The 27,512-nt window shown below is 40.6% G+C and overlaps 1 protein-coding gene and 2 pseudogenes across 1 annotated transcript; all 3 read left to right on the forward strand.

The window, feature by feature from the left end:
* The first annotated feature begins 464 nt into the window (after positions 1-464).
* On the forward strand, positions 465-1,480 carry LOC118122435 (sialidase-3-like). Its single transcript, XM_047342349.1, is given in 1 exon segment — positions 465-1,480. A coding segment is annotated over 1 exon segment (876 nt). The 5' UTR covers positions 465-604.
* A 14,000-nt stretch (positions 1,481-15,480) lies between these two features.
* Positions 15,481-16,488, forward strand: LOC118119584 (annotated as a pseudogene).
* A 3,024-nt stretch (positions 16,489-19,512) lies between these two features.
* On the forward strand, positions 19,513-23,749 carry LOC124854564 (annotated as a pseudogene).
* The last annotated feature ends 3,763 nt before the right edge of the window (positions 23,750-27,512 follow it).

The raw sequence follows: 27,512 nt of genomic DNA on the forward strand, positions 1-27,512 counted from the left end.
AGTGTTAGAGGCAAAGACTCTTTTTTAATAGAAAGAAACTTTCAAATAGCTGGCTCTGCTCCAGCTGGGGAACTTCCTTCATCTTCATTTATCATCAGCTGACACTCATTCAAGACCCTCCTCCCTCTGTAAAATGCAGCAGACTTTGGTGATTGTGAGAGACACACATTACGAGTCTGTCTTTCTTTAGAGTGACTGTTTTATACGTAAACTCACCATGGAAATTGGAATTTAAAGGACAACCAACTTGGAGAGAAGCAGCTTTGTCTTTGACTATCAGGATGGATGTGTGTACAGGATTCCCGCTCTTTCTTACAACAGAAACAGTCAAACTCTTCACCTTTGCAGAGAAGCGAAGACTTGAGGGATTCCGATGCTGAAAGCTGGTGATGAAAACAAAAAGCTGAAGGAGGACGACATTAATGAGATTCAGGTAATTGTCTCACAAGCATTCTTTTTTTCTAATGGCTGAAATACATGTGAATATTCAGAACTAGATTGACTTTTTATTTTGTTATTTTATTTACACACCTCTGAATTGCGTCTTTTCTAGTGGACGGAGCTAAAAGAAGTGAAAAATGCACTTTGTTGTTGCCACCGTACCATGAGCCCCTGCCCAGTGTATGATGATAAGAATAACAAACTGTACCTGTTTTTCATCTGTGTTCAAAATTATTACTCAGAAAACTATCAGAGACGTTATGGCTGCAACAAGGCTCTGCTCTGCTATATCACCACTGAAAATGATGGTGAAAAGTGGAGCACGATGACAGATTTGACTCCAAATCTGCACGAAATCTGTGACTGGGCCACATTTGCTGTCGGGCCGGCCCATGGTCTTCAAACACAGAGCGGCAGGTTGATTGTTCCTGTCCATGCTTTTCCAAATAAGCCAGGCTCCTGTTGCTGTTTGAAAGGTTGGGCCTCTACATCATATACAATCGTCCTGCACGCTGATCATCCATACACAAAGTGGCAGTTTGATAACATGCTTCAAACCGAATAAGGTGAATTTCAAATGGCAGAGCTCTTAGATGACAAAGGCAAAGATGTTGTCTACTGCAACGCCCGTAGTAAGAGGGGCCATCGAGTGGAAGATGTCAGTCAGAACGAGGGTGTCGATTTTGCCAACCAGACCGGCAATAAGGGGAGTGAGAAGCTTGTTGAAACGGCTTCAGGTTGTCAGGGTAGTGTGGTCTCCTTTCCAGCTCAAAGTGAAGATGCAGATACGAGGGATGAAGACAACAGCTACAAAACCTGGCTGCTCTTCACCCACCCAACCGATAAGACAAAAAGGGTTAATTTAGGAGTGTATCTGAACAAATCCCCACAGGATCCAAATAAATGGAGCGACCCCTGGATCATTAACAGTGGAACCAGTGGTTACTCAGACCTGGCTTATATTGGTAAGGGTTGGTTTGTGTGTCTTATGGAGCATGGGGAGGGAAAAGAACTGAACCAGATATCTTCAGATGTTTAGCTGCAGACAGGCTGAGCAAGGCATTGGACAGTGATGTTAATTTCAGTACTGTTGTTATAGCCTACAAACATTGAGACCCTAAGAGACTTCAGAGGTTCGATAGATATAATGACTATTAAGTGAGGAGATCATAATCAAAGCTTTTTTATTAAAACGATTATGCCACTATATTTTAAAAGAGCTGCTTTGCATTTGGATTTTGTTTTGAAAAGGATGTGGCATTGACAATTTTGTTTATAATGTTCTTCTCTAGTGTAATTTTTTTCCGAAATGAAAGAACAAATGTAAGAGCTGTTGTGACTAGTGTTTTTAATAAATGTAGATTGATCATTTGTTTCTGTCTTATTTTTTGAAAGTTTTGTCTGTGGCCCTCACAGGACTGTAATAAAAATGACCAATCATTTCATTCAGAAATAGAAAATAAACATTGGCTGGTGTTCCTGTCTGTCACCACCGACCTGCCTGCCTGCTCCGCGTGCTCTCACTCTTCATAACCTGCAGTCTTCAGCTGGCGAGACAAACATCACTGAAGCAGAGACGACTGCTGACTAAGACCTACTTCATAAGGGCTTGTTTGCATGTGTAATGGAGTGTGGGGAGAAGAAAGAAATTACAGATAGCCTCGTTGGTTTGTATCGACAACATGTGAAAACTTCTCTGTCTTTACAAACCATGACAATTGTGCAAATGTACAAAATAATGTGATTTCATTGAAGAGCAGAATGTTTCCAATGTAAAACTAATTAAAAGTTCCTTTTTCAGAAATTAATGTGTTTGTATGGTTTACAGTAAAAATTGTCTTGCAGGATTGTCACCCACAGGAAACAGATGATCTACAAAACTAAATCAGCAGGAAACCTATTATTTCCTGTTACCAATATCAATACAACACTGACTCCTGTCAAATGAAATGAAAGTCCTCACATCACTATTTGTTAAACATAACTATAGTCATGTAGAATTTTACCCACCTTTTTTTCTCAGCAGACATTGAGTTTAACCAAATGGATATTATACTTTTGTAATAATAAATATTTAAATATAAATATATTTTAGTATATTGTATGTCATGTTTTTCTTTGTGTTGTTCATCTGTCTTTCAGTTAGCAGGAATACGAAAGACAACTTGATGGATTATTTGTTTGATTATTGTGTTTTCAGACTTTTTGAACAATTCTCTCAAAGAATGATGAATGGATCTAAATTAAAAGAATCAGGCATATTTTGTTGCAGCTTCACTGAATTTCAGTTGACTCTCTTAGCCTTGGCAGAGGTATGCTCTTTGAGCCATCAAGACATGTCATCAAGTATGCAATTAAGAACTTTTAAAATATGTAATTAAATGCAATCAGGTGTAGCTGGGCCAACTTCTGATAAACTCTCTTTCCAACGTCCAATAACCGTCTGAAGACCGATGTGCTGATGACTAATGATCCTGAAACCACTATCCATCTAAATCACGCCACAGGAGACCTCTTCAGAGAGTCCCTTTGGTCTGACACATTATCAGCCTAAGTGGAGACTTGCTGTAACAGGGCCATCTGTTCATTCCTGTTCTGAGGCCTAACGACTTCCTCTTCTCTTCTAAATATTTACACTCCACTCCAACCTGCCACTGAGTTCAAGCTCATCTCAGGGCCGTGCTCACTTTTCTCTGTCAACTTTATTGTTCCACACTCAATGGAGATACACAGGAGATTTTGGAAACAAGTGTGTAAGTGTGCTATAATTGAATGAAAATCAAACACATGACTGAGTATGAAAGCAGCACAACAGCTCCCTGGAGGGTTGTTTGAGGGAAGGCATGTCATATGGAAGAATATATCTTGATAATACCAACATCATTTCTCACACATTTGAGGGATAAATGTATCTAGTGCAAAACAGTCAATATTGTAAAACTGATCACTTTACATATATTACTACTTGCAAATGAGTTGATGATAGACTATAAACATTCGTGACACCTTCATGTTTCAGAAAGTTGAGATACTTGAATAAGAGGTCAATTTATTATAACCCTAAAAATATGTTTCACCACTTGTAAGGGAAGTTGTTAGGCATGGATGCTTAACAGGTGATCACAGGATCGAACTTAATACTTCTCAGGCATAATTCATAATACAAAGAAAAGTAAAGAATCTTTGATGAAATAGAAAGAAACTTTCAAATAGCTTTGGTTTGGCTCAGCTGGGGAACTTCTTCACCTCATCATCAGCTGACACCTTATTCAAGACCCCTCCCTCCTCTATAAATGCAGCAGCAGACTTACATTTGAGAGACACACATTACGTCTGTCTTTTGTCTTTTAGAGTGACTGTTTTATACGTGTAATCCACCATGGGAAATACATGTAAAACCATCGGAAACCAACTTCAGAAGCAGCCTGTCTTGGACTATCAGGATGGATGTACAGATTCTCGTTTCTTGCTACAACAAAAACAATCAAACTCTTTCTCGCTTGCAGAGAAGCTGAAGACTTTGAGTGATTCGATGCCGAAAAGCTGGTGATGAAAACAGGAAAGCTGAAGGAGGACGACCTAATGTGGGACACGCAGGTGGATTCAGGTAATTGTCTCACACATTCTTTTTTCTAATGGCTGAAATACATGAATATTCAGAATTAGATTGACTTTTTATTTTATTATTTTATTTACACACTCTGAATTGTGTCTTTCTAGTGGTCGGAGCTCAAAGAAGTGGAAAATGCACTTCTTCATGGACACCGTGCATCATGAACTCCTGCCCAGTGTAAAAAGGAGGAGCAGCAGGGGCCATACTGTAATTTGCTTCTGTATGAAAATTTTACACAGAAATGTGGCAGATAAAAATGGGTGCACAAGGCTCTGTTTGTTACATCAACACCACCCATGATGCAGGAAAACTGGAGCGAAAGCTGACAGATTTGAACTACAAAGCTGGACAAACTGCGGGCTGGGCCACATTTGCCGTCGGTCGTGGCCAGTATCTTCAAACACAGAGCGGCAGGTTGATTGTTCCTGTCCACGCTATCCAAAAAGCAAAGCTGCTGTTGCTTGAAATGTTGTTTCTACTTCAATATGCAGTCATTTCTGTACGCCGGATCATCCATACACAAAGGGCAGTTTGGCAAACATGCTTCAAACTGAATCAGGTGAATGTCAAAATGGCAGAGCTCTTAGATGACAAAGGTGTCCATAAGCATCACTGTACCCGCCCAGAGTAAGAGGGGCCATCGAGGGAAGCTGTCAGTCAGAAAGGGGGTGTCAATTTTCCAACCAGACCGCTGTAGGGGGATGAGAAACTTGTTGAAACGCTCTGTGGCTAGTCAGGGTAGTGTCTCTTTCCAGCTCAAAGTGAAGATGCAGATACCATGATGAAGACAAAAGCAAAAACCTGGCTGCTCTATTAATCACCCAACTGATGTGTGCAAAAGGGTTGATTTCAGAGTGTATCTGAACAAATCTCACTGATCCAAACAAATGGAGCAAACCTGGATCATTAACAGTGGAATCAGTCGCTACTCTGCACTGCTTATATTGGTAATGGTCAGTTTGTGTGTCTAATGGAGCATGGGGAGGGAAAGAACTGAACCACAGATATCTTCTTGTGATGTTTGAAGGCAGCCAGGTCAAGGCTGCATTGACAGTGCTGTTGTTGTAGCCTACAAACATTGGGAGACTCAAGAGACTTCAGAGGTTCGATAGATATAATGACTATTAAGTGAGGAGATCAATCAAAAGCTTTTTTTTTATTAAAACGATTAAGTGCCGCGATATTTAAAAGAGCTGCTTGCATTTGGATTTTGTTTTGAAAATGATGTGGCATTGACAATTTGTTTATAATGTTCTTCTCTTTAGTGTAATTCTTCTTTTTTCGAAATGAAAAGAGGAAAATGTAAGAGCTGCTGTGACTAGTGTTTTTAATAAATGTAGGATTGATCATTTGTTTAAAACCTTATTTTTTAAAGTTTTGTCTGTGGCCCTCACAGGACTGTGATAAATGACCAATCATTTCATTCAGAAATAGAAAATAAACAGATCGGGGCTGGTGTTCCTGTCTGCTTTTCACCGACCTGCCTGCCTGCCTCGTGCTCTCACTCTTCATAACTGCAGTCTTCTGCTGGCGAGACAAACATCACTGGAAGCAGAGACGACTGCTGGGACTAAAGACTCCAGCTTCATGCAAGGGTTTGTTTGCATGTAATGGAGTGTGGGGAAGAGCACCACAGATAGCCTCGTTGGTTTGTATCGACAACATGTGAAAACTTCTGTCTTACAAACCATGACAATGGAACGCCAAAATAATGTGGATTTCACTGAAGAGTAGAATTGTCAATGTAAAAATCAATTAAAAGTTTTTCAGAAAATGAATGTGCTTGTAAGTGGTTTTTACAGTAAATGTTGTTCTTGGCACATTTCCACCCACAGGAAACAGATGATCTGACAAAACTAAATCAGCAGGAAACCTATTTTTCCTGGGTTCACACATCATTAACACTGACTCCTGTCAAATGAAATGAAAGTCCTCACATCACTCATTTGTTAAACATAACTATGGCCTAAAAACCTTTTTCACAGACATTGAGTTTAATCCAGCTGGATATTATATTTTGTAATAATAAATATTTAAATAAAAATATATTTTAGTATATTGTAGGGTTATGTTTTTTCTTGTGTTGTTCATCTGTCTTCAGTTAAGGAGGAATACGAAGACAACTTGATGGATTATTTGTTTGATTATTGTGTTTTCTGGACTTTTGTACCTCTAAAGAATGATGAATGGATCTAAATTAAAAGAATCAGGTATATTTGTTGCAGCTGATCTGAATTTCAGTTGACCTCTAATTTCAAGAGGCATGTGCCTTTGAGCCATCAAGATGGAGTGTTTATCAAGTATGTACTAAGAACTTTTTAAAATATGTAATTAAATGCAAATCAGGTAGCTGGGCCAGCTTGATAAACTCTTCCAACGTATTACCCAGTTAAATCTGCTTTTAAATATTGATATGTTGTTGATGAATGGATTTTAGACTCTGGTCTAACAGTGTCTGGGTCTCACAGTCACAGTGAGACTCCTCAGAGAGTCCCTTGGCTGCTCTGGATACATTATTAGCTCATGGGAGACTCTTCTGCTGTGTCATGTCATCTGTCTATTCCTGGTTCTGAGGCCTAACGACTCTTCTAAATATTTTACACTGCACCCAACTGCCACTGAGTTCAAGCTTCATCTCAGGGCTGCTCACTTTTCTGTCCGACTTTTATTGTTCCACACTCAATGGAGATGCACAGATTTTGGAAACAAGTGTGGGCGGTGTGCTAGTAATTGAATGAAGTTGAAACATGACTGAGCATGAAAGGAAAAGCCAACAGCTCCCTGAGGGTTGTTTGAGTGGAAGGCAGCTGCTTGCATATGGAAGAATATTCACACGACCAACATCATTTTCCTCAACACATTTGAGGGATAAATGTATCTAGAGCAAAACAGTCAATATTGTAAAACTGACTGTACTTCTTACATATATTACTACTGCAAAATGAGTTGTTGATAGACTGAAGTAAACACTGTGACATCTTCATGTTTCAGAAAGTTGAGATACTTGAATAAGAGGTAAATTTATTATAACTAAAATATGTTTCACCATCATAAGTATTGTTAGGTATGATGTGCTTAACAGGTGTTCTTACAGGATCGAAGTTAATACTTCCTCAGGCATAATTCTAGTGACACAGTGTTAGAAAAATAAAGACTCTTTTTTTTTAATAGAAAGAAAACTTTCAAGTAGCTTTTATTCTGCTCCAGCTGGGGAACTTCCTTCACCTTCATTTATCATCAGTTGACACCTTAATCAAGACCCCTCCTCCTCTATAAATGCAGCAGCAGACTTTGGTGTGATTGTGGAGAGACACACATTACGAGTCTGTCTTTTTGTCTTTAGAGTGACTGCTTTATACGTGTAAAACTCCACCATGGAAATTGAATTTTAAAGGAATAACCAACTTCGGTGAGCAGCTTGTCTTTGACTATCAGGGGATGATGTGTACAGGCTCCTGCTCTTTGCTACAACAGTAAATAGTCAAACTCTTTCTCGCTTTTGCAGAGAAGCGGGAAGACTTTGAGGGATTCCGATGCTGAAAGCTATGCATTAAAAACAGTAGTGCTGAAGGAGGACGGCACTCCTAATGAGAGACAGATTCAGGTACTGTCTCACAAGCATTCTGTTTTTCTAATGCTGAAATATGGGAATGTTCAGAACTAGATTGACTTTATTTTATTATTTTATTTACACCCCTAATTGTGTCTTTGTAGTGGTCAGAGTTTAAAAGAAGTGGGAAATGTACCTCTTCCTGATACCGTATTTCATGAACCCTCACTATGGCGAGGGGAAAGAAAATACACTGTACCTATTTTGATTCAGGGTTGTAATGGCCCTAAGAAATGTGTCAGATAAATTCTGGCTGCAACAAGTCTTCTGCTCTGTTACATCAACACCACCGAAGAGCAGGAAAACTGAGCGCAAGGACAGATTTGACTCCAAAGCTGCATCGAAAACTTCGCGGGCTGGGCCACATTTGCTGTCGGGCCGGGCCATGGTCTTCAAACATGGGAGCGGCAGGTTGATTTTTCCTGGGTTCACGCTTGATCCAAGCCAGGCTCGCGCCTATCACATGCACTCAGCCTTGGGCCGCCGGATCATCCATACAGAGGTGGAAGCCGGGCATGCTGCTGAACTGACCCAGGTGGAACAAGCCAAATGGCAGAGTCAGATGACGTAAGGCAACTATGTTGTCTACTGCAACGCCCGTGAGCCGAAGGCCATCGGGTGGAAGCTGTCAGTCAGAACGAGGGCATGCCGATTCTGCCAAACAGACCGGCAGTAAGGAGAGTGAGAAGTTTGTTGGGAAACGGGTGACTCTGTTGTCAGGGTAGTGTGGTCTCTTCCAGCCTATGGGGATGTAGATATGAAGGATGAACACAACAGCAACAACACCTGGCTGCTCTATACCCACCCAACCCATGGGAAAAAAGGGTTGATTTAGGAGTGTATCTGAACAAATCCCCACAGGATCCAGACAAATGGAGCAAACCCTGTAAAATTAAGGAGGGAACCAGTGGTTACTCAGACCTGGCTTATGTTGGTAAGGTTGGTTTGTGTGGCTATGAGCTGGGAGGAAAAGAACTGAACCAGATATCTTCTGTGATGTTTAGCTGCAGCAGCTCATATATTGACAGTGGTGATAAAGTGACTAGCATTGTTATGTTATAAATACAAAACATTAGGATCAAGACTTCAGAGGTTCATAGATATAATGACGTTATGAGGGAGACTACAATCAAAGCTTTCTTTTTTATTAAAACGACATGCCACTATATTTTAAAAGAGCTGCTTGCGCTTGGATTTTGTTTTGAAAATGATGTGGCATTGACAATTTTGCTTATAATGTTCTTTTTCTTAATGTAATTCTTCTTTTTTTTCTGAAATGCAAAGACAAAATGTAAAGAGTTGGTTGTGACTAGTGTTTTTAATAAATGTAGGATTGATCATTTGTTTCAAAAACCTTTTTATTTTAAAGTTTTGTCTGTGGCCCTCAGGAACTGTAATAAATGACTCAATCATTTCATTCAAATAGAAATAAAATGATTGGCTGGTGTTCTGTCTGTCGTCAACCGACCTGCCTGCCTGCCCGTGTTCTCACCTTCATAACTGCAGTTCAGCTGGCTGGTACACACTACTGAAGTAGAGACTAATTCTCGCTGACTACACCCAGCTTCATGGGCTTGTTTGCATGTGTAATGGAGTGTGGGGAGAAGAAATAAATTAAGCGAGATAGCCTCGTTGGTTTGGGACGACAACATGTGAAAACTTCTCTGTCTTTACAAACCATGACAATTGTGCAAATGTACAAATAATGTGATTTCACTGAAGAGCAGAATGTTTCCAATGTAAAAACTAATTAAGTTCCTTTTTCAGAAATGAATGTGCTTGTAAGTGGCTTTATGTAAAAATGTTGTTCCTTGCATGATTTCCACCACAGGAAACAGATGATCTGACAAAAACTAAATCAGCAGGAAACCTATTTTTTCCTGTTACCAATATCATTAACACTGACTGTCAAATGAAATGAAAGTCCTCACATTTCACTCATTTGTTAAACATAACTATATCACGTAAACCTTTTTTTCTCAGCAGACATTGAGCTGCTGGATATTATATTTTTGTCATAATAAAATATTTAAATATAAATATATTTTAGTATATTGTAGGTTATGTTTTTTCTTGCGTTGTTCATCTGTCTTTCAGTTAGCAGGAATACGCAAAGACAACTTGATGGATTATTTGTTTGATTATTGTGTTTTGACTTTTGTATATTTCAAAGAATGATGAATATCTAAATTGGGTTAACTGTGTATATTTGTTGTAGCTTCACTGAATTTCTCAGTTGACTCTCTAGCCTTGCAGGTGTATGTGCTCTTTTTGAGCCATCAAGATATGTCACTGAAGTATGCAATTGAACTTTTTAAAGATAAATTTAAATGCAATCAGGTGGTAATAAACAACTTTCATTAACTCTCTTCCAACATGTCACTCAGTTAAATTTGCTTTTAAATATTGATGTTGTTGATGAATGGATTTAGACTTGTCTGAACAGTGTCTGGGTCTCACAGTCACAGTGAGACCTCAGAGAGTCCCTTTGGCTGCTTTGGGATACATTATCAGCTCATGGGATATCTGCTGTGTCAGTGTCATCTGCTCCATTCTGGTTCCTGGAGGCCCAACCACTTCCTCTTTCTTTCTAAATATTTACACCCACTCCAATCACAATGAGGTTCAAGCTCATCTCAGGGCTGTGCTCACTTTTCTCTGTCCCACTTTAATGTTCCACACTCAATGAGATACACAGAGATACCTTAAACAAGTGTGTAAGTGTGCTATAATTGAATGAAGTTCAACATGATCACATGAGGCTGAAAGCCAGCTCCCTGGAGGGTTGTTTGAGTGGAAGGCAGCTGTTTGCATATGGAAGAATATCTGATATTTCTAATTAACATCATTTTCTCAACATTTGAGGATAATGTATCTAGTGCAAAACAGTCAATATTGTAAACCTGACTGTACTTACATATAATACAACTGCAAAATGAGTTGTTGATAGACTTGAAGTAAACACTGTGACACCTTCTATGTTTCAGAAAGTTGAGATACTTGGAATAAGAGGTCAATTTATTATAACCCGAAAATATGTTTCACCACTCTGTGTGTTGTTAGGTATTGATGTTCTTAACAGGTGAACACAGACCTAACTAATACTTCAGCATAATTTAAGTGACACATGTTAGAAAAGTAAAGAGTCTTTTTTTTAATAGAAAGAAACTTTCAAATAGCTTTTGGCTCTGCCCAGCTGGGAACTTCCTTCATCTTCATTTATCATCAGCTGACACCTTATTCAAGACCCTCCTCCTCTATATAAATGCAGCAGACTTTGGGTGATTGTGAGAGACACATTAAGAGTCTGTCTTTTCTCTTTAGAGTGACTTGTTTTATACGTGTAAACCCACCATGGGAAATAAATTTGGAACCATCGGAAAACCCAACTTTCAGGAGAAGCAAATTGTCTTTGACTATCAGACATGTGTGTACAGGATTCCTGTTTTACAACAGAAAAACCAAACTCTTCTCGCTTTGCAGAGAAGCGGTAGACTTTGAGTGATTCCGATGTTAAAGCTGGTGATGAAAACAGGAAAGCTGGGAAGGAGGACGACACTAATGAGATTCAGTAATTGTCTCCACAATATTCTATTTTTCTAATGGCTGGAAATGTTTTAAATATTCAGAACTAGATTGACTTTTATTTTATTATTTCATTTACACACCCCGAATTGTGGGTCTTTTCTAGTGGACGGAGCTAAAGCAGCGAAAATGCACTTCTTCCTGGACACCGTACTCATGAGCCCCCTGCCCAGTGTATGATGAGAAGAATAACAAAACTGTACCTGTTTTTTTATCTGTGTCTGCAAATTTGTACTCAGAAACTGGTAGACAAAATCTGGCTGCAACAAGGCTCGGCTCTGCTACATCACCACCACCGATGATGGTGAAAACTGGGAGCCACATGATTTGACTTGCATGAAGCAGAAATCTGCTGCTGGGGCCACATTTGCTGTTGGGCCGGCCCATGCTTCTCAAACACAGAGTTGCAGGCGATTGTTCCTGTCCATGCCATTTTAAATGATGGTCTGCTTGCTTGAAAGGTTGGGCTCTACTTCATATGCACTCATTGTACGCTGATCATCCATACACAAAGTGGCAGTTTGGCAACATGCTTCAAACCTAATCAGGTGAATGCTTTCCAACTGGCAGAGCTCTTAGATGACAAAGGCAACTATGTTGCTCTACTGCGTCCGCCCAGAGTAAGAGGAAGCATCAAGTGGAAGCTGTCAGTCAATCAGGTGTCGCTACAACTAGACCGCAGCAGTGGGAGTGAGAGAAGATTGTTGAAACGGGCTTCCAGGCGCTGTCAGGTAGTGTGGTCTCCTTTTCCAGCTCAAAGTAAGATGGGTGATACTAAGTGATGAAGACAACAGCAACAACACCTGGCTGCTCTTCACCCACCCAACCCATGTGTGCAAAAGGGTTAATTTAGAGTGTATCTGAACAAATCCCCACAGGATCCAGATAAATGGACAAACCTCTGGACTATTAACAGTGGAACCAGTGGTTACTCAGACCTGGGCTTATGTTGGTGGGTGTCAGGCTTGTGTCTTATGGAGCGTGGGGGAGGGGGAAACTGAACCAGACATTCTTTCCATAGACAGCTGCAGCCAGGGTCGAAACACATTGGATAGTGATGTTAATTTCAGTACTACATAAATACAAAACATTGAGACTCAAGAGACTTCAGAGTCTGATAGATATAATGATTATTAAGGACAGATCATAATCAGTTTTTTTATTAAATCATTAAGTGCTAAACATATTTTAAAAAGAGCTGCTTGCATTTGGATTTTGTTTTGAAAATATGTGGTAATGACAATTTTGTTTATAATGTTCTTCTCAGTGTAATTCTTCTTTTTTCCGAAATGAAAAGAGAAAAATGTAAGAGCTGTTGTGACTAGTATTTTTGTTTAAATGTAGATTGATCATTTGTTTCTGAAACCTTTATTTTTAAAGTTTTTTCTGGCCCTCACAGGACTGTAATAAAATGACCAATCATTTCATTCCAGAAATAGAAAACAAATGATTGGCTGGTGTTCCTGTCTGTCGTCGCCACTGAATTCGCCCGCTGTTACACTGTAATCATGCTTTTCATATGTGTCTGTGAAGATGGCAGAATGAAACTGAATCCTCTAAACAAGTGCAGTATGTTGGACAGGGGGCAGTTTGGGCTGAATATGTGGAAAATGTGCGGCCTTTCAGATAGTGACTGATAGTAGCCGTTGCTGGCTGGTTTTAATCTAGAAGGACGTTTGTTTGTGTTTCTGTGTGTGTCATCAGTGTCTAGTCTTGCACCTGTCTTGATAATGCCTGTTTGAGAAGATCACATCTGTGGCATGTAAGCAAATACACTGTACTTAACTCTTCTGTTCTCATACCTAACTTACTATTACAGCCTAAACTCCATTAGCTTTATTCAAACATCACACATACATGAATTATGCAACATTTTAAAACTTAGACATACCCTTAGAAAGAATTCAAGCAGCGCCACTAGGTCTGAAGGACAGATAGGAAAGGTGCTACTTTGTCTAAACAGCATGCCATACTGAAACTCACAAGCTGTCAGCCATTCAAGGCCTGTTTTAAAACACCAAACCAATGTCAGAATGCAAGATTTCCCAGCTACTATCTAAGGAGGGACGAACGGGATCAGTTTCATCATTGGCGGATTCAGCACTCTAGAGGCTGGGACCAGCCCTGTGCACTAGCCACGCACTTCGTTATTGGAATCAATGAAGTTCTACCTATTATTATAAATATTGCACCTGGCCGTCCGTCTGGGGACTTTGACTACCTACACTAGGAAAGCCGAGGCTGTGTAGCTGAGTGCCCATAGCTATGTGCACATAGCTATGCTAAATTTTCATTGGTCAAATAAATACTTTTTTGAACCAGACTCTATCACCTCACTACCTGAGGAAAAGAATACACTGCCCATGCTCTCACTCATAACTGCAGTCTTCAGCTGGCTAGACAAACATCACTGAAGTAGGAGACGAATTCGCTGACTAAAGACCTAGCTTCATAAGGGTTTGCCTTGCATGTGTAATGGAGTGGGAGAAGAAAGAACAAGCAGATAGCCTCGTTGGTTTGTATCGACAACATGTGAAAACTTCTCTGTCTTTACAAACCATGACAATTGTGCAATGTACAAAATAATGTGATTTCACTGAAGACAGAAATGTTTCAATGTAAAACTAACTAAGTCTCTTCTGGTAAATGAATGCTTTGTAAGTGGCTTCATAGTAAAAATTTTACTTTGGTGCAGGTTTCACCCACAGGAAACAGATGATCTGGTTAAAAACTAAAACTACAGGAAACTTATTTCTTCCGTTACCAATATCAATAACACTGACTCTGTCAAATAAATGAAAGTCCTCACATCATTCACTTGTTAAAAATCATAGTCATGTAGAATTTTTACCCACCTTTTTTTCTCAGCAGACATTGAGTTTAACGATGGATATTATATTTTTGTAATAATAAATATTAAATATAAATATTTAGTACTAATAAAGTGTCATGCTTTTTCTTGTGTTGTTCATCTGTCTTTCAGCGGTAATAGATTTAAAGACAACTTGATGGATTATTTGTTTGATTATTGTGTTTTCGACTTTTGAAAAATTCCCAAAGAATATTAAATGGATCTAAATTAAAAGAATCAGCATATTTGTTAGTAGCTTCACTGAATTTAAAGTGACTTTAGTCTTGCAGAGGTATGTGCTCTTGAGCCATCAAGATATATTATCAAGTATGCAATAAGAACTTTTAAAATATGCAATTAAATGCAACTGTGTAGCTGGGGCCAACTTTCTGATAAACTCTCTTCAACTGTCACCAGTTAAATCTCCATTTTAAAATATTGATATGTTGTTGATAATGGATTTTAGACTTGGTTCTGCTATGTCTGGGTCTCACAGTCTAGTAGACCAGAGAGTCTCCTTTGGCTGCTCTTGGATAATATTATTTAGCTCATGGAGACTCTGCTGTGTCAGTGTCATCTGTCTATTCCCAGTTCTGAGGCCTAACGACTTCCTCTTTCTTTCTAAATATTTATACTCCACTCAACCTGCCACTGAGTTCAAGCTGATCTCAGGGGCTGTGCTCACTTTCTCTGTCTGACTTGCTTGTTCCACACTCAATGGAGATACACAGATTTTGGAAACAAGTGTGTAAGTGTGCAAGTAATTGAATGGAAGTCTCAAATGATGACTGAGCATGAAAAGGAAAAAGCCAATGCTCCTCGGGAGGGTTGTTTGAGTGGAAGGCAGCTGCTTTGTGGCGGAAAATATCTGATACGACTAATATCATTTTCTCAACACATTTGAGGGATAAATGTATTCAGAGCAAAACAGTCAATATTGTAAACCGACTGTACTTCTTACATATATTACTACTGCAAAATTATTGTTGATAATTTGGCAAACACTGTGACACCTTCATGTGTTCTGTAAGTTAGATACTGAATAAGAGGTAAATTTATTATAACCCGAAACATGTTTCACTCACTTGCAAGGGTTAGCATAGATGCTAACAGGTGATCACAGACTAACTTAATACTCTCAGGCATGCACTTAGTGACGACAGTGTTAGAAAAGTAAAGAATCTTGACAACAGAAAGAAACTTTCAAATAGCTTTTGGCTCTGCTCCAGCTGGGGAACTTTTCATTCTTCACCATCAGCTGACACTTATTCAAGACCCCTCCCTCCCTCTATAAATGTACAGCAGACTTTATGATGGAGAGACACACATTACGAGTCTGTTCTTTGTCTTAGAGTGACTGTTTTATACGTGAAACCCACCATGGAAATTGGAATGGAAGACAACCAACTTCAGGAGCAGCCTGTCTTGACTATCAGGATGGAGGTGTGCATAGATTCCTGCTCTTTTCACAATAGAAACAGTCAAACTCTTCTGGCCTTTGCAGAGAAGCGGAAGACTTTGAAGGATTCCGATGCTGGAAAAGCTGCAGATGAAAACAGCAAAGCTGGAAGGAGGACGACCCAATGAGAGACAGATTCAGGTAATTGTCTCACACATTCTTTTTCAATGCTGAAATATGTGAATATTCAGAACTAGATTGACTTTTATTTTATTATTTTATTTACACACCTCTCTTGAATTGTGTCTTTTCTAGTGGACGGAGCTAAAGAAGTGGGAAATGCACTTTCCTGGATACTGCATCATGAACTCCCTGCCCAGTGTATGAGGAGAAAGAAATACACTGTATCTGTTTTTCATCTGTGTTGAAATGGCCTCCAAGAAATGTGTCAGATAAATTCTGGCTGCAACAAAGCTCGGGTTTCAGCACATCACCACCACCGATGATGGTGAAAACTGGAGCGCTGACAGATTTGACTCCAAAGCTGCATCGAAACTGGTGGCTGGGCTAATATTTGCTGTTGGGCCGGGCCATGGTCTTCAAACACAGAGCGGCAGGTTGATTTTTCCTGTCTACGCTATCCAATAAGCCAGGCCTCGCGCCCTCTACTTCATATGCACTAGCCCCAGAATGATCATCCCTACACAGAAGTGGCAGTTTGGCACAACATGTTTGAAACCGAATCATTGTGGGGTGAATAAGCCAAATGGCAGAGCTCTTAGATACAAAGGCAACTATGCTGTCTACTGCAACGCCCGTATACGATAAATTATCGAGTGGAAGCTGTCAGTCAGAACGAGGGTGTCGTCGATTTTGCCAAACAGACCGGCAGTAAGGAGAGTGAGAAGCTTGTTGAAACGGGTGACGGCTGTCAGGGTAGTGTGGTCTCCTTTCCAGCTCATAGGAAGATGCAGATACGAGTGGGATGAAGACAACAGCAACAACACCTGGCTGTTCTACACCCACCCAACCCATGTGGGAAAAAGGGTTGATTTAGGAGAGTGTATTCTGAACAAATCCCCCACAGGATCCAGACAAAATGGAGCAAACTCCTGTAAAATTAAGGAGGGAACCAGTGGTTACTCAGACCTGGCTTATGCTGGTAAGTGCTGGTTTGTGTCTTATGGAGCGGTGGGGAGGGAAAAGAACTGAAACCAGATATCTTCGTGATGTTTAGCTGCAGCCAGGTCGAGCAAGGCATTGGACAGTGATGTTAATTTCAGTACTGTTGTTATAGCCTACAAAACATTGAGACTCAAGACTTCAGAGGCTCGATAGATATAATGACTATTAAGTGAGGAGATCACAATCAAAGCTTTTTTATTAAAACGATTAAGTGCCACTATATTTTAAAAGAGCTGCTTGCATTTGGATTTGTTTTAAAAATGATGTGGCATTGACAATTTTGCTTATAATGTTCTTCTCTAGTGTAATTCTTCTTTTTTTCTGAAATGCAAAGACAAAAATGTAAGAGCTAAGTTGTGACTAGTGTTTTAATAAATGTAGGATTGATCATTTGTTTTTGAAACTCCTTTATTTTTTAAAGTTTTGTTCTGTATTCACAGGACTGTAATAAAATGACCAATCATTTCATTCAGAAATAGAAAATAAAATGATTGGCTGGTGTTCCTGTCTGTCGCTCACCGAACCTGCCTGCCTGCCCGCTCACTCTTCATAACTGCAGTCTTCAGGCTGGCGCAGACAAACATCACTGAAGTAGAGACGACTGCTGACTAAGACCCAGCTTCATAAGGGTTTGTTTGCATGTGTAATGGAGTGTGGGGAGAAGAAATAAATTAAGCAGATAGCCTCGTTGGTTTGTAATGACAACATGAAAACTTCTCTGTCTTTACAAACCATGACAATTGTGCAAATGTACAAATAATGTGGATTTCATTGAAGAGCAGAATGTTCAACAGCAACCAATGAAAGTTCCTCTTTCAGAAATGAATGTGTTTGTAAGTGGTTTACAGTAAAAAATGTTCCTTTGCAGGATTACCACCCACAGGAAACAGATGATCTGCCAAAAACTAAATCAGCAGGAAACTTATTTTTCCTGTTACCAATATCAATACAACACTGACTCCTGTCAAATGAAATGAAAGTCCCTCACATCACTCATTTGTTAAACATAACTATAGTCATGTAGAATTTTACCCACCTTTTTTTTCTCAGCAGACATTGAGTTTAACCAGATGGATATTATATTTTTTGTAATAATAAATATTTAAATATAAATATATTTTAGTATATTGTATGTCATGTTTTTTTCTTGTGTTGTTCATCTGTCTTTCAGTTAGCAGGAATACGCAAAGACAACTTGATGGATTATTTGTTTGATTATTGTGTTTTCTGACTTTTTGAAAAATTTCCCAAAGAATGATGAATGGATCTAAATTAAAACAACCAGGCATATTTGTTGCAGCTTCACTGGAATTTCAGCGACTTCAGCCTTGGCAGAGTGGGTATGTGCTCTTTGAGCCATCAAGATATAAGCTATCATATGCAATTAAGAACTTTAAAAAGATGTAATTAAATGCAATCAGGGTGTAGCTGGGCTAACTTTCTGATGAACTCTCTTCCAACGTGTGTCACCAGTTAAATCTGCTTTTATAATATTAATATGTTGTTGATGAATGGATTTTAGACCTGGTCTAACAGTGTCTGGGTCTCACAGTCACAGGAGACCAGAGAGTCCCTTTGGCTGCTCTGGATACATTATCAGCTCATGGGAGACTCTGCTGTGTCAGTGTCATCTGTCTATTCCCTGGTTCTGAGGCTCAACGACTTCCTCTCTTTCTTCTAAATATTTACACTCCACTCCAACCTGCCACTGAGTTCAAGCTCATCTCAGGGGCTGTGTCACTTTTCTCTGTCCGACTTTTAATGTTCCACACTCAATGGAGATACAGAGATTTGGAAACAAGTGTGTAAGTGTGCTATAATTGAATTAGTTCAAACATGACGAGCATGAAAGGAAAAGCCAACAGCTCCCTGGAGGGTTGTTTGAGTGGAAGGCAGCTGTTTGCATATGGAAGAACATTCATTACGACTAAAATAATTTTCCTCAACACATTTTGAGGGATAAATGTATCTAGTGCAAACAGTCAATATTGTAAACTGACTGTACTTTACATATATTACTACTGCAAATGAGTTGTTGATAGACTGAAGTAAACACTGTGACACCTTCATGTTTGTGAAAGTTGAGATACTTGAATAAGAGGTCAATTTATTATAACCTGAAAATATGTTTCACCACTTGCAAGGGTTGTTAGGCATTGATGTGTTTAACAGGTGAACACAGGACTCCAACTTAATACTTCAGGTATAATTTAGTGACACAGTGTTAGAGAAGTAAAGACTCTTTTTTTTTTTTTTAATAGAAAGAAACTTTCAAATAGCTTGGCCTGCTCCAGCTGGGGAAATTCCTTCATCTTCATTTATCATCAGCTGACACCTTAATCAAGACCCTCCCTCCCTTTATAAATGCAGCAGACTTTGGTGATTGTGAGAGACACACATTACGAGTCTGTCTTTTGTCTTTAGAGTGACTGTTTTATACGTGTAAACCCACCATGGAAATTGGAATTTTAAAGGACAACCAACTTGAGGAGAAGCAGCCTGTCTTTGACTACTGGTGGATGGATGTGTGTACAGGATTCCTGCTCTTTCTTACAACAGAAACAGTTTAAACTCTTTCGCCTTGCAGAGAAGCGAAGACTTCTGAAGGATTCCATGCTGAAAAGCTTGGTGATGAAAACAGCAAAGCTGAAGGAGGATTCACCCTAATGAGAGACAGATCCAGGTAATTGTCTCACAAGCATTCTTTTTTTCTAATGGCTGAAATACATGTGAATATTCAGAACTAGATTGACTTTTATTTTATTATTTTTATTTACACACCTCTGAATTGTGTCTTTTGTAGTGGTCGGAGCTAAAAGAAGCGGGAAATGCACTTCTTCCTGGGTACCGCATAATGAACCCCCTGCCCAGTGCATGAGGAGAAAGAAAATACACTGTACCTGTTTTCATCTGTGTTGGAAATGGTTCCAAGAAATGTGTCAGATAAATTTGCTGCAACAAGGCTTGGCTCTGTTACACGTGCTCACCACCGGCGATGGTGAAAACTGAGCACGCTGACAGATTTGACTCCAGCTGACAAATCCGTGGCTGGGCCACACGGCTGTCGGCCGGGCCATGGTCTTCAAACACAGAGCGGCAGGTTGGGATTTTTCCTGTTCACGCTATCCAAATAAGCCAGGCTCCTGCGCTCTACTTCATATGCACTCCAGCCCTGCACGCCGATCATCCATACACAGAGTGGAAGTTTGGCAACATGCCTGAAACCGAATCAGGTGAATGTCAATTGGCAGAGCTCTTAGATGACAAAGGTAACTATGTTGTCTACTGCAACGCCCGTAGTAACGTATGGCCATCGAAAGTGGAAGCTGTCAGTCAGAACGTAGGTGTCGAGCTTGCCAAACAGACCGCAGGAGGGAGTGAGGTTTGAGTGAAACGGTGACGGTTGTCAGGGTAGTGTGGTCTCCTTTCCAGCTCAAAGTGAAGATGCAGATACGAAGGATGAACAAACAGCAACACCTGGCTGCTCTACACTCCACCCAACCCATGTGAAAGACAGGGTTGATTTAGGAGTGTATCTGAACAAATCCCCACAGGATCCAGACAAATGGAGCAAACCCTGGAAAATTAAGGAGGGAACCAGTGGTTACTCAGACCTGGCTTATATTGGTAAGGGTTGGTTTGTGTGTCTTATGGAGCGGGGGAGGGAAAGAACTGAACCAGATATCTTCTGTGATGTTTAGCTGCAGCCAGGTCGAGCAAGGCATTGACAGTGATGTTAATTTCAGCACTGTTGTTGTAGTTTACAAAACATTGAGACTCAAGAGACTTCAGAGGCTCGATAGATATAATGACTATTAAGTGAGGAGATCATAATCAAAGCTTTTTTATTAAAACGATTAAGTGCCACTATATTTTAAAAGAGCGTTTTACTTGGATTTTGTTTTGAAAAGGATGTACTTGACAATTTTGTTTTATAATGTTCTTCTTCTAGTGTAATTTCTTTTCTTTTTTCCGAAATGAAAAGAGAAAATGTAAAAGCTAAGTTGTGACTAGTGTTTTTAATAAATGTAGGATTGATCATTTGTTTCTGAAACCTTTTTATTTTTGTGTTTTGTCTGTGGCCCTCACAGGGACTGTAATAAATGACCAATCATTTCATTCAGAACAGAAAATAAAATGATTGGCTGGAAGGTTCCTGTCTGTCGCTTCTCACCGACCTGCCTGCCTGCCCGTGCTCCTCACTCTTCATAACTGCAGTCTTCAGCTGGCGCAGACAACATCACTGAAGTAGAGACGACTGCTGACTAAGACCTAGCTTCATAAGGGTTTGTTTGCATGTGTAATGGAGTGGGGAGAAGAAAGAAATTAAGCAGATAGCCTCGTTGGTTTGTATCGACAACATGTGAAAACTTCTGTCTTTACAAAAACCATGACAATTGTGCAAATGTACAAAATAATGTGATTTCCATTGAAGAGCAGAATGTTTCAAAATAAAACTAATTAAAAGTTCCTTTTCAGAAAATGAATGTGCTTGTAAGTGGTTTACAGTAAAAAATTGTTCCTTGCAGGATTTCACCCATTAGAAACAGATGATCTGCCAAAACTAAATCAGCAGGAAACCCGCTTATTTCCTGTTACCAATATCAATACAACACTGACTCCTGTCAAATGAAATGAAAGTCCCTCTCATCACTCATTTGTTAAACATAACTATAGTCACGTAAACCTTTTTTTCTCAGCAGACATTGAGTCAGTTGATATTATATTTGTAATAATAAATATTTAAATATAAATATATTTTTAGTATATTGTAGGTTATGTTTTTCTGTGTTGTTCATCTGTCTTTCAGTTAGCAGGAATACGCAAAGACAACTTGATGGATTATTTGTTTGATTATTGTGTTTTCTGACTTTTGAAAGATTTCCAAAGAATGATGAATGGATCTTAAAATTAAAAGAATCAGGTATATTTGTTGCAGCTTGACTGAATTTCAGTTGACTCTCTAGCCTTGGCAGAGGTATGTGCTCTTTTGAGCCATCAAGATTTAAGCTATCAAGTATGCAATTAAGAACTTTTAAAATATGTAATTAAATGCAATCAGGTGTAGCTGGGCCAACTTTCTGATAAACTCTCTTTCCAACGTGTCACTCAGTTAAATCTGGGAGAATAGCTGTTGGAGAACCTGTTCTCTGGTGAAACGCTCCTGACCCGACATCGTGCCATGGTCCGTGAGAGAGTGGCACACTGAGACTTATATGTGGGTCTAATGTACCCCCCTTGATTTCAATTGGAATCAGGTGGGTCTAAATGACCCTAATAGAGCACCACAGCGCCTCTGGGGTCTAAATGACCCCCTCCCATGACAATCGTAGAATGACAATCCCTTGGTCTCAATTACCCCAGGAGAATTGGATAATGACAATCCAGGCAACTCACCAAAAGCGCGCTAAATAGAGAACTTCTTTAAGGCACTATGATTCATGTTGGTCAGGAATTTTGAAAGTGTATTTAAAAAATAAAAAATTTAAAAAAAGAGACAAATTGAGAAATTAACAGTGACCAAGTTAGTAAAAGGAAATTACTATTGATGTATTATATAGGATACAATATTTTGAGGATATTAGTATTATTGAGTTTCTATTTGGTTTCACGAAAAGCGCTTTTGAGATTGATTAAAGACTTAAGGTAACTCCAAAATCTCTTAACATAATTTTTTTAAATATGGGTAAAAGCAAGGTAGTAAGGAAAATTTGATGATTTGGATAATGGAACTGATCTGAGTAGTCTCTAATATGAACTTCATGCTAAGGAACTATGGTGACACAGCACTAAGCCAGGTACAAGTGTGGATGAAAGAATGTGGGTTTCAGAGGGGGGAGTTTTAGTGGTGTGACAGCTAAAACAACTAGACTGAAGCTGAGGAGAAAGAAAAGTAAGTCAGCCAAAAAAGGAAAACATACATTTCAGGCAGAGTGGAAGGATATGGAATGTGGGTTAGGAAGAAGGAACGTAGGGAAAAAAACAAACATATGTAAGGACAGATAACCCTCACAAGTGTCTCATGTTTCAAAATGCAGGATTCCGACCTCGACTCTGTCCCGCCAAGAAGACCCACAACCAGACCAACCCCAAGCCCCACCACATGTGGATGTTCCACAGGCAGGAGCCCAAGCCCCACCACATGCGGATCTTCCACAGGCAGGGAGCTCAAGCCCACCACCTCCACCATATAACATTCCAGACCCGCAGCGACTTTCTCCACCTCACACCAGACGAGGCAGACAAGGCAATACGGACCGACAGGATCCGGCCCACAATGTTTTGTGCCTCCCGATGGCTGAAGTGCAGTGACCGATGGACTTGCCATTCTTGTTCACAGGCCGTGGACAACCAGTGATATCCAAGCAGCAATGAGTCACCCCTTCCCATCAAATGCAGGGGAATGAAGTTTGCAGAGGAGCTGCTTGTCTTCTGCAGAGAATTCCGCCCACAAGCTTTGAACTGAGACGATTGCTCATGGCTAAAATGTGGGTAATGGATGGGCAAAAATAGCAGGAGGATATCCACAACAAGACCTTAGATGGTACATCCAGACTGGGATAACGCCGCTAATGCCGTATATGAATTCCATTAATAATCTGTAGACGCATAGCGATTCCCAGTGCGAATGGACATGACAAAGACTTCAGCGTGTAAGCAAGAAGAAGATGAGTCAGTCTAGCCAACTACTTGACTCGCTTAACCGAAGTTCCACAACACTCACAGTGGTTGACTCCACCTCCTGACGTAAAACGCACCAGAAATAACACCATGGGAAGCCCAATTATAGCTTAGTTTCATTAATGGCTCAAGACTTGATGTAAAGCCAGCCTGTTAAAACACACATGCATCCAGTGGGACTTCTGGAAAACTCAGCTTGATAGAAGCACATGCAGTGCATGCTGAGAAGCTAATCAGAGATGGAGACAAGAGGAAGAAAGACAAAAGAGACTGACTGCATGCCACACTGACAATGTTCACAGGTACACCTCATGGGTATTCTAGGAGGCCGAGGGCGCGGACGGAATAGAGGAGGATTTCAAGGAAGGAGGGGAGACCAAATGAGAATGTTGATCCAGACATTTGTTTGTACTCTCGTGGAGAGAAAGGATACATTGGGCAAGAGATTGTCCTAGGGAAACAGCTACTTTTCAAGTCTGATTGAACCGAGTGAGATGGAGGAGAGGGAGGAACCAGCATCTTTGGACACAGAACGAGACCGGTGAGGAACACTCACACATCAAGAGGGTGAATGCACCACACCAACACAAACATTAATCACAGAAGTAATTGATTCTTTTTAGATAAGAGGGACAAACTACTGATAGAAACATATGTCAAGTATCAATCAGATGCTTATGCTCATATGCCAACGCACACTCACAGTGCTAGGAAAGAGATTACATTCTTGTAGATTCAGGAGCAACACATTCAGTCATCAAGAGTGATATGTTTGAAACACTCCTAAAATGAGTGGGAAGATTTGTTAGATCTGTGGGTGCTCTAGAAGCACCGCGGTTGAAAATCTACGACTCCCTTTAATATGTAGTGATAGCGGTACAGGAAAATTCAAGTGTTCATTTTTGCTATCCTCATGTTGTCCAATTAATTTGATGGGAACAGATGTAATGTGTCTTGTGGGTATTTCTCTCATTTCCACCCCAACAGGAGTCGTAGTGGTCCGAACGGTTGATCTTGATCCACCATACAGATTTATACGTGCATTAAGTATAATGCGGATTCACTGCTATATGTGTGTATGAATGGGAAGCTCTGTTCGCTTTGTTGTCACATCCATCAACACAGATCTAGTGGATAAGGCAGACCATTCACACTAGAACAGACACCAATGATATGCATCCAGAAGATTTACACTGCACTGCACACATACACGAAGGGAAAGATTCAGGATTTGAGAAAAGATGGTTTAGAGAAAGTTGTGTGAGAGAGAAGTTAACACTAAGTTGTATTTTCTGGAATGAACATAGATGTGCTGTTTCGGTAATTTTACCCAAACCAGAAAATAAGTCACCCTCTCAGTTCCTTCTGTTACCACCTGACTCAAGGCTGGCAACAAAAAGGGAGATCACACACAGATCGACCAGTCAAAAGTAGTTTATTCAACTGAACTCAAACATCATATTTCCTAACTTGTGAGGTGTGTTAGTATGAAGGGCATCAGTGGTGTCAGAAGTGAGTGGATGAGTGAGAATATCGTGTGATGCGTGTTTGTTAGTGCAGCAAACCAAACAAAGGATCCAGGTTCAGGCTGGTGCAGCAGGCCCTGCTGAGAGAGAGAGACACTCCCAGAAGAGCAGACTTATATGCATTCTGGGAAGGCCCACCCCTATGGGCAGGTAGGTGGCTGTAGCTCCACCCACCAGCACAGAGCAAGGTACACCGGCAGGCAGAATGAGAGGGTCGTCACACCCCCTCCCTTAAGATGGGGGTCCTCCTTTGGATCCCCAAAAGTTGGCAAATACTAACGACTACCTGTTCAATAACTAAACCAACATATAATACTACAGATTTTAATTAAACACAATTAGGCATATTACTGTTAACCTGTGAATGTCTGTACCCCCTGCAGGCAATCTCACCCCTGAGCACTGTGACTCCCCCCCCTCTGCAACTTTGGTACCTTAAGAAGCAATTTAGGAGAGAAGAAAACCAGAATAGACAGAAGGAGACCCTGCAGGGACCAAAAACACAAGTTAACTTACAATCATAGCTCGGGACATGGCATCGGCCACCGTATTTTCAGTTCCTTTTACATGTCGTATATCTAAATGAAATGGCTGTAGGAAAAGACACCAACGCATAAGCCTTTGATTTGGGTTTTGGAGTGAGTGGAGAAAGGTTAGGGGATTATGATCCGTGTACACCACTAAAGGTCTTACTCCACCCCCCACATAAACCTCAAAGTGTTTCAATGCCCAGATGAGTGCCAGTGCCTCCTTTTCAATAATTGAGTAGTTTAACTGGTGTGAATTGAACTTTTAAAAGAAACTCACCGGGCAGCCAACGCCGCTTTCATTAGCCTGCATCAATACCGCACCAGCTCCCACCTTACTAGCATCAGTATACAGCGAGAACGGCTGGTCCATCTGCGGGGCTGCAAGGACAGGGGCAGAACACAACAACGTCTTGGCAGACTCGAAAGCTTCCTGACAAGCGAAAGACCACTCAAACTTAACCTTTGGGCTAAGAAGAGAAGTGAGTGGGGCAACCACTGTGGAAAAATCTTTACAAAACCCACGATAGTACCCCAACATACCCAAGAAACGAGAGAGTTCTTTCTTGGTTGTCGGAACAGGAAATTGATCAACTGCCAATACTTTTGCTCTTAGTGGGCGCACCTGCCCTTGGCCAACTACCTTTCCCAGGTACGTTACTGTTGCCTTAGCAAACTCACATTTTGCCAGATTAATGGTCAGACGAGCCCAGGTCAGACGGTCAAACAGTGCCTGAATGCGCTGAAGATGATTCTCCCATGTGTCACTGTAAATCACCACGTCATCCAAATACACAGCGCAGCCCACCAATCCTGACACCACCTTGTTCATTAGGCGCTGGAAGGTGGCTGGGGCATTACGTAACCCAAACGGCATAACTGTATAGGAATACAAACCACTGGATGTAATGAAGGTGGCAATCTCCCTAGCTCTGGAAGTTAAAGGAACTTGCCAGTAGCCTTTAAGTAGGTCAAACTTACTGACAAACTTCGCAGAGCCCACCTGGTCCACACAGTCCTCCATACGTGGGAGTGGAAATGAGTCTGGCTTAGTCACCTGATTCACCTTTCGGAGATCCGTACATGGTCTAAACGTACCATCTGGCTTCTTGGCATGGTATGCGCTGGACTGAGAATGTTCGACTTTTAACTGGTTCAGCACTTCTGCAAACAACTTTGAAGTGAAGTTAGACCCTTGATCGGATTGAATAATTTTTGGGATACCAAAAATAGACATAAACTGTGTCAGAGCTTTCAAAATAGACTTGGTGGTAATGTTTCTGAGGGGATAGGCAGCCGGATAGCGTGTAGCCTGACACATCACTGTGAACAAAAAGTTACTACCAACTTTGGATCGTGGCAAGGGACCAACGCAGTCAATGATCAGATGCTCAAATGGTTGTTCCGCAACTGGAATGGGATACAGAGGGGCAGGTTTAATTATTTGATTTGGTTTTCCAGTCAATTGACATACATGGCAAGTTTTTATGAAAGCAGAAATGTCTCTTTTCAAAAGAGGCCAGTAAAAATGTCTCCTAACTCTATCATAGGTTTTCTTACCCCTAAATGACCTGCAATGCCATCATGAGCAGTCTGAAGTACAGTGAGTCTTACACTAGAGGGCAGAACAATTTGTAAAGTTTCCTCCCCCATAAAACATTCCCCTGGGGAACCCATTTTCTCACCAACAGGCCGTCTTGGAGAAAATAACCATGGGCTGCACTCTCCACCTCCTCATCAGGAAGAAGCTGGTTGTACAGAGCATGAAGTGTTGGGTCATCTTTTTGCTCTTTCACCAGGTCACTGCAAGACACAGGCAAGGGGAAAGCAGGCACAAAGATACGGACTCTTTTCTTATCAGAATTTTCAAAACAGGAATCCCCACTGGCACGGCTCTGAGCGCGTGTCACTGCACAGGTGGGAAGTACCACCGAAGGGGTTTTGAGGGACTCAGAATTTCCTACCTGGGAGGATATAGTGTCCACTGGCACATCAGGCCACACTCGACTGCCAGCCAGGTCATTTCCTAAGATGACCTGCACTCCCCCCATAGGCAAAGAAGGACGCACTCCCATGATCACATCACCTTGCACC

The sequence above is a fragment of the Hippoglossus stenolepis genome, chromosome 2 (assembly GCF_022539355.2).
Source record: "Hippoglossus stenolepis isolate QCI-W04-F060 chromosome 2, HSTE1.2, whole genome shotgun sequence".
In the NCBI taxonomy this organism is placed as follows: Eukaryota; Metazoa; Chordata; class Actinopteri; order Pleuronectiformes; family Pleuronectidae; genus Hippoglossus; species Hippoglossus stenolepis.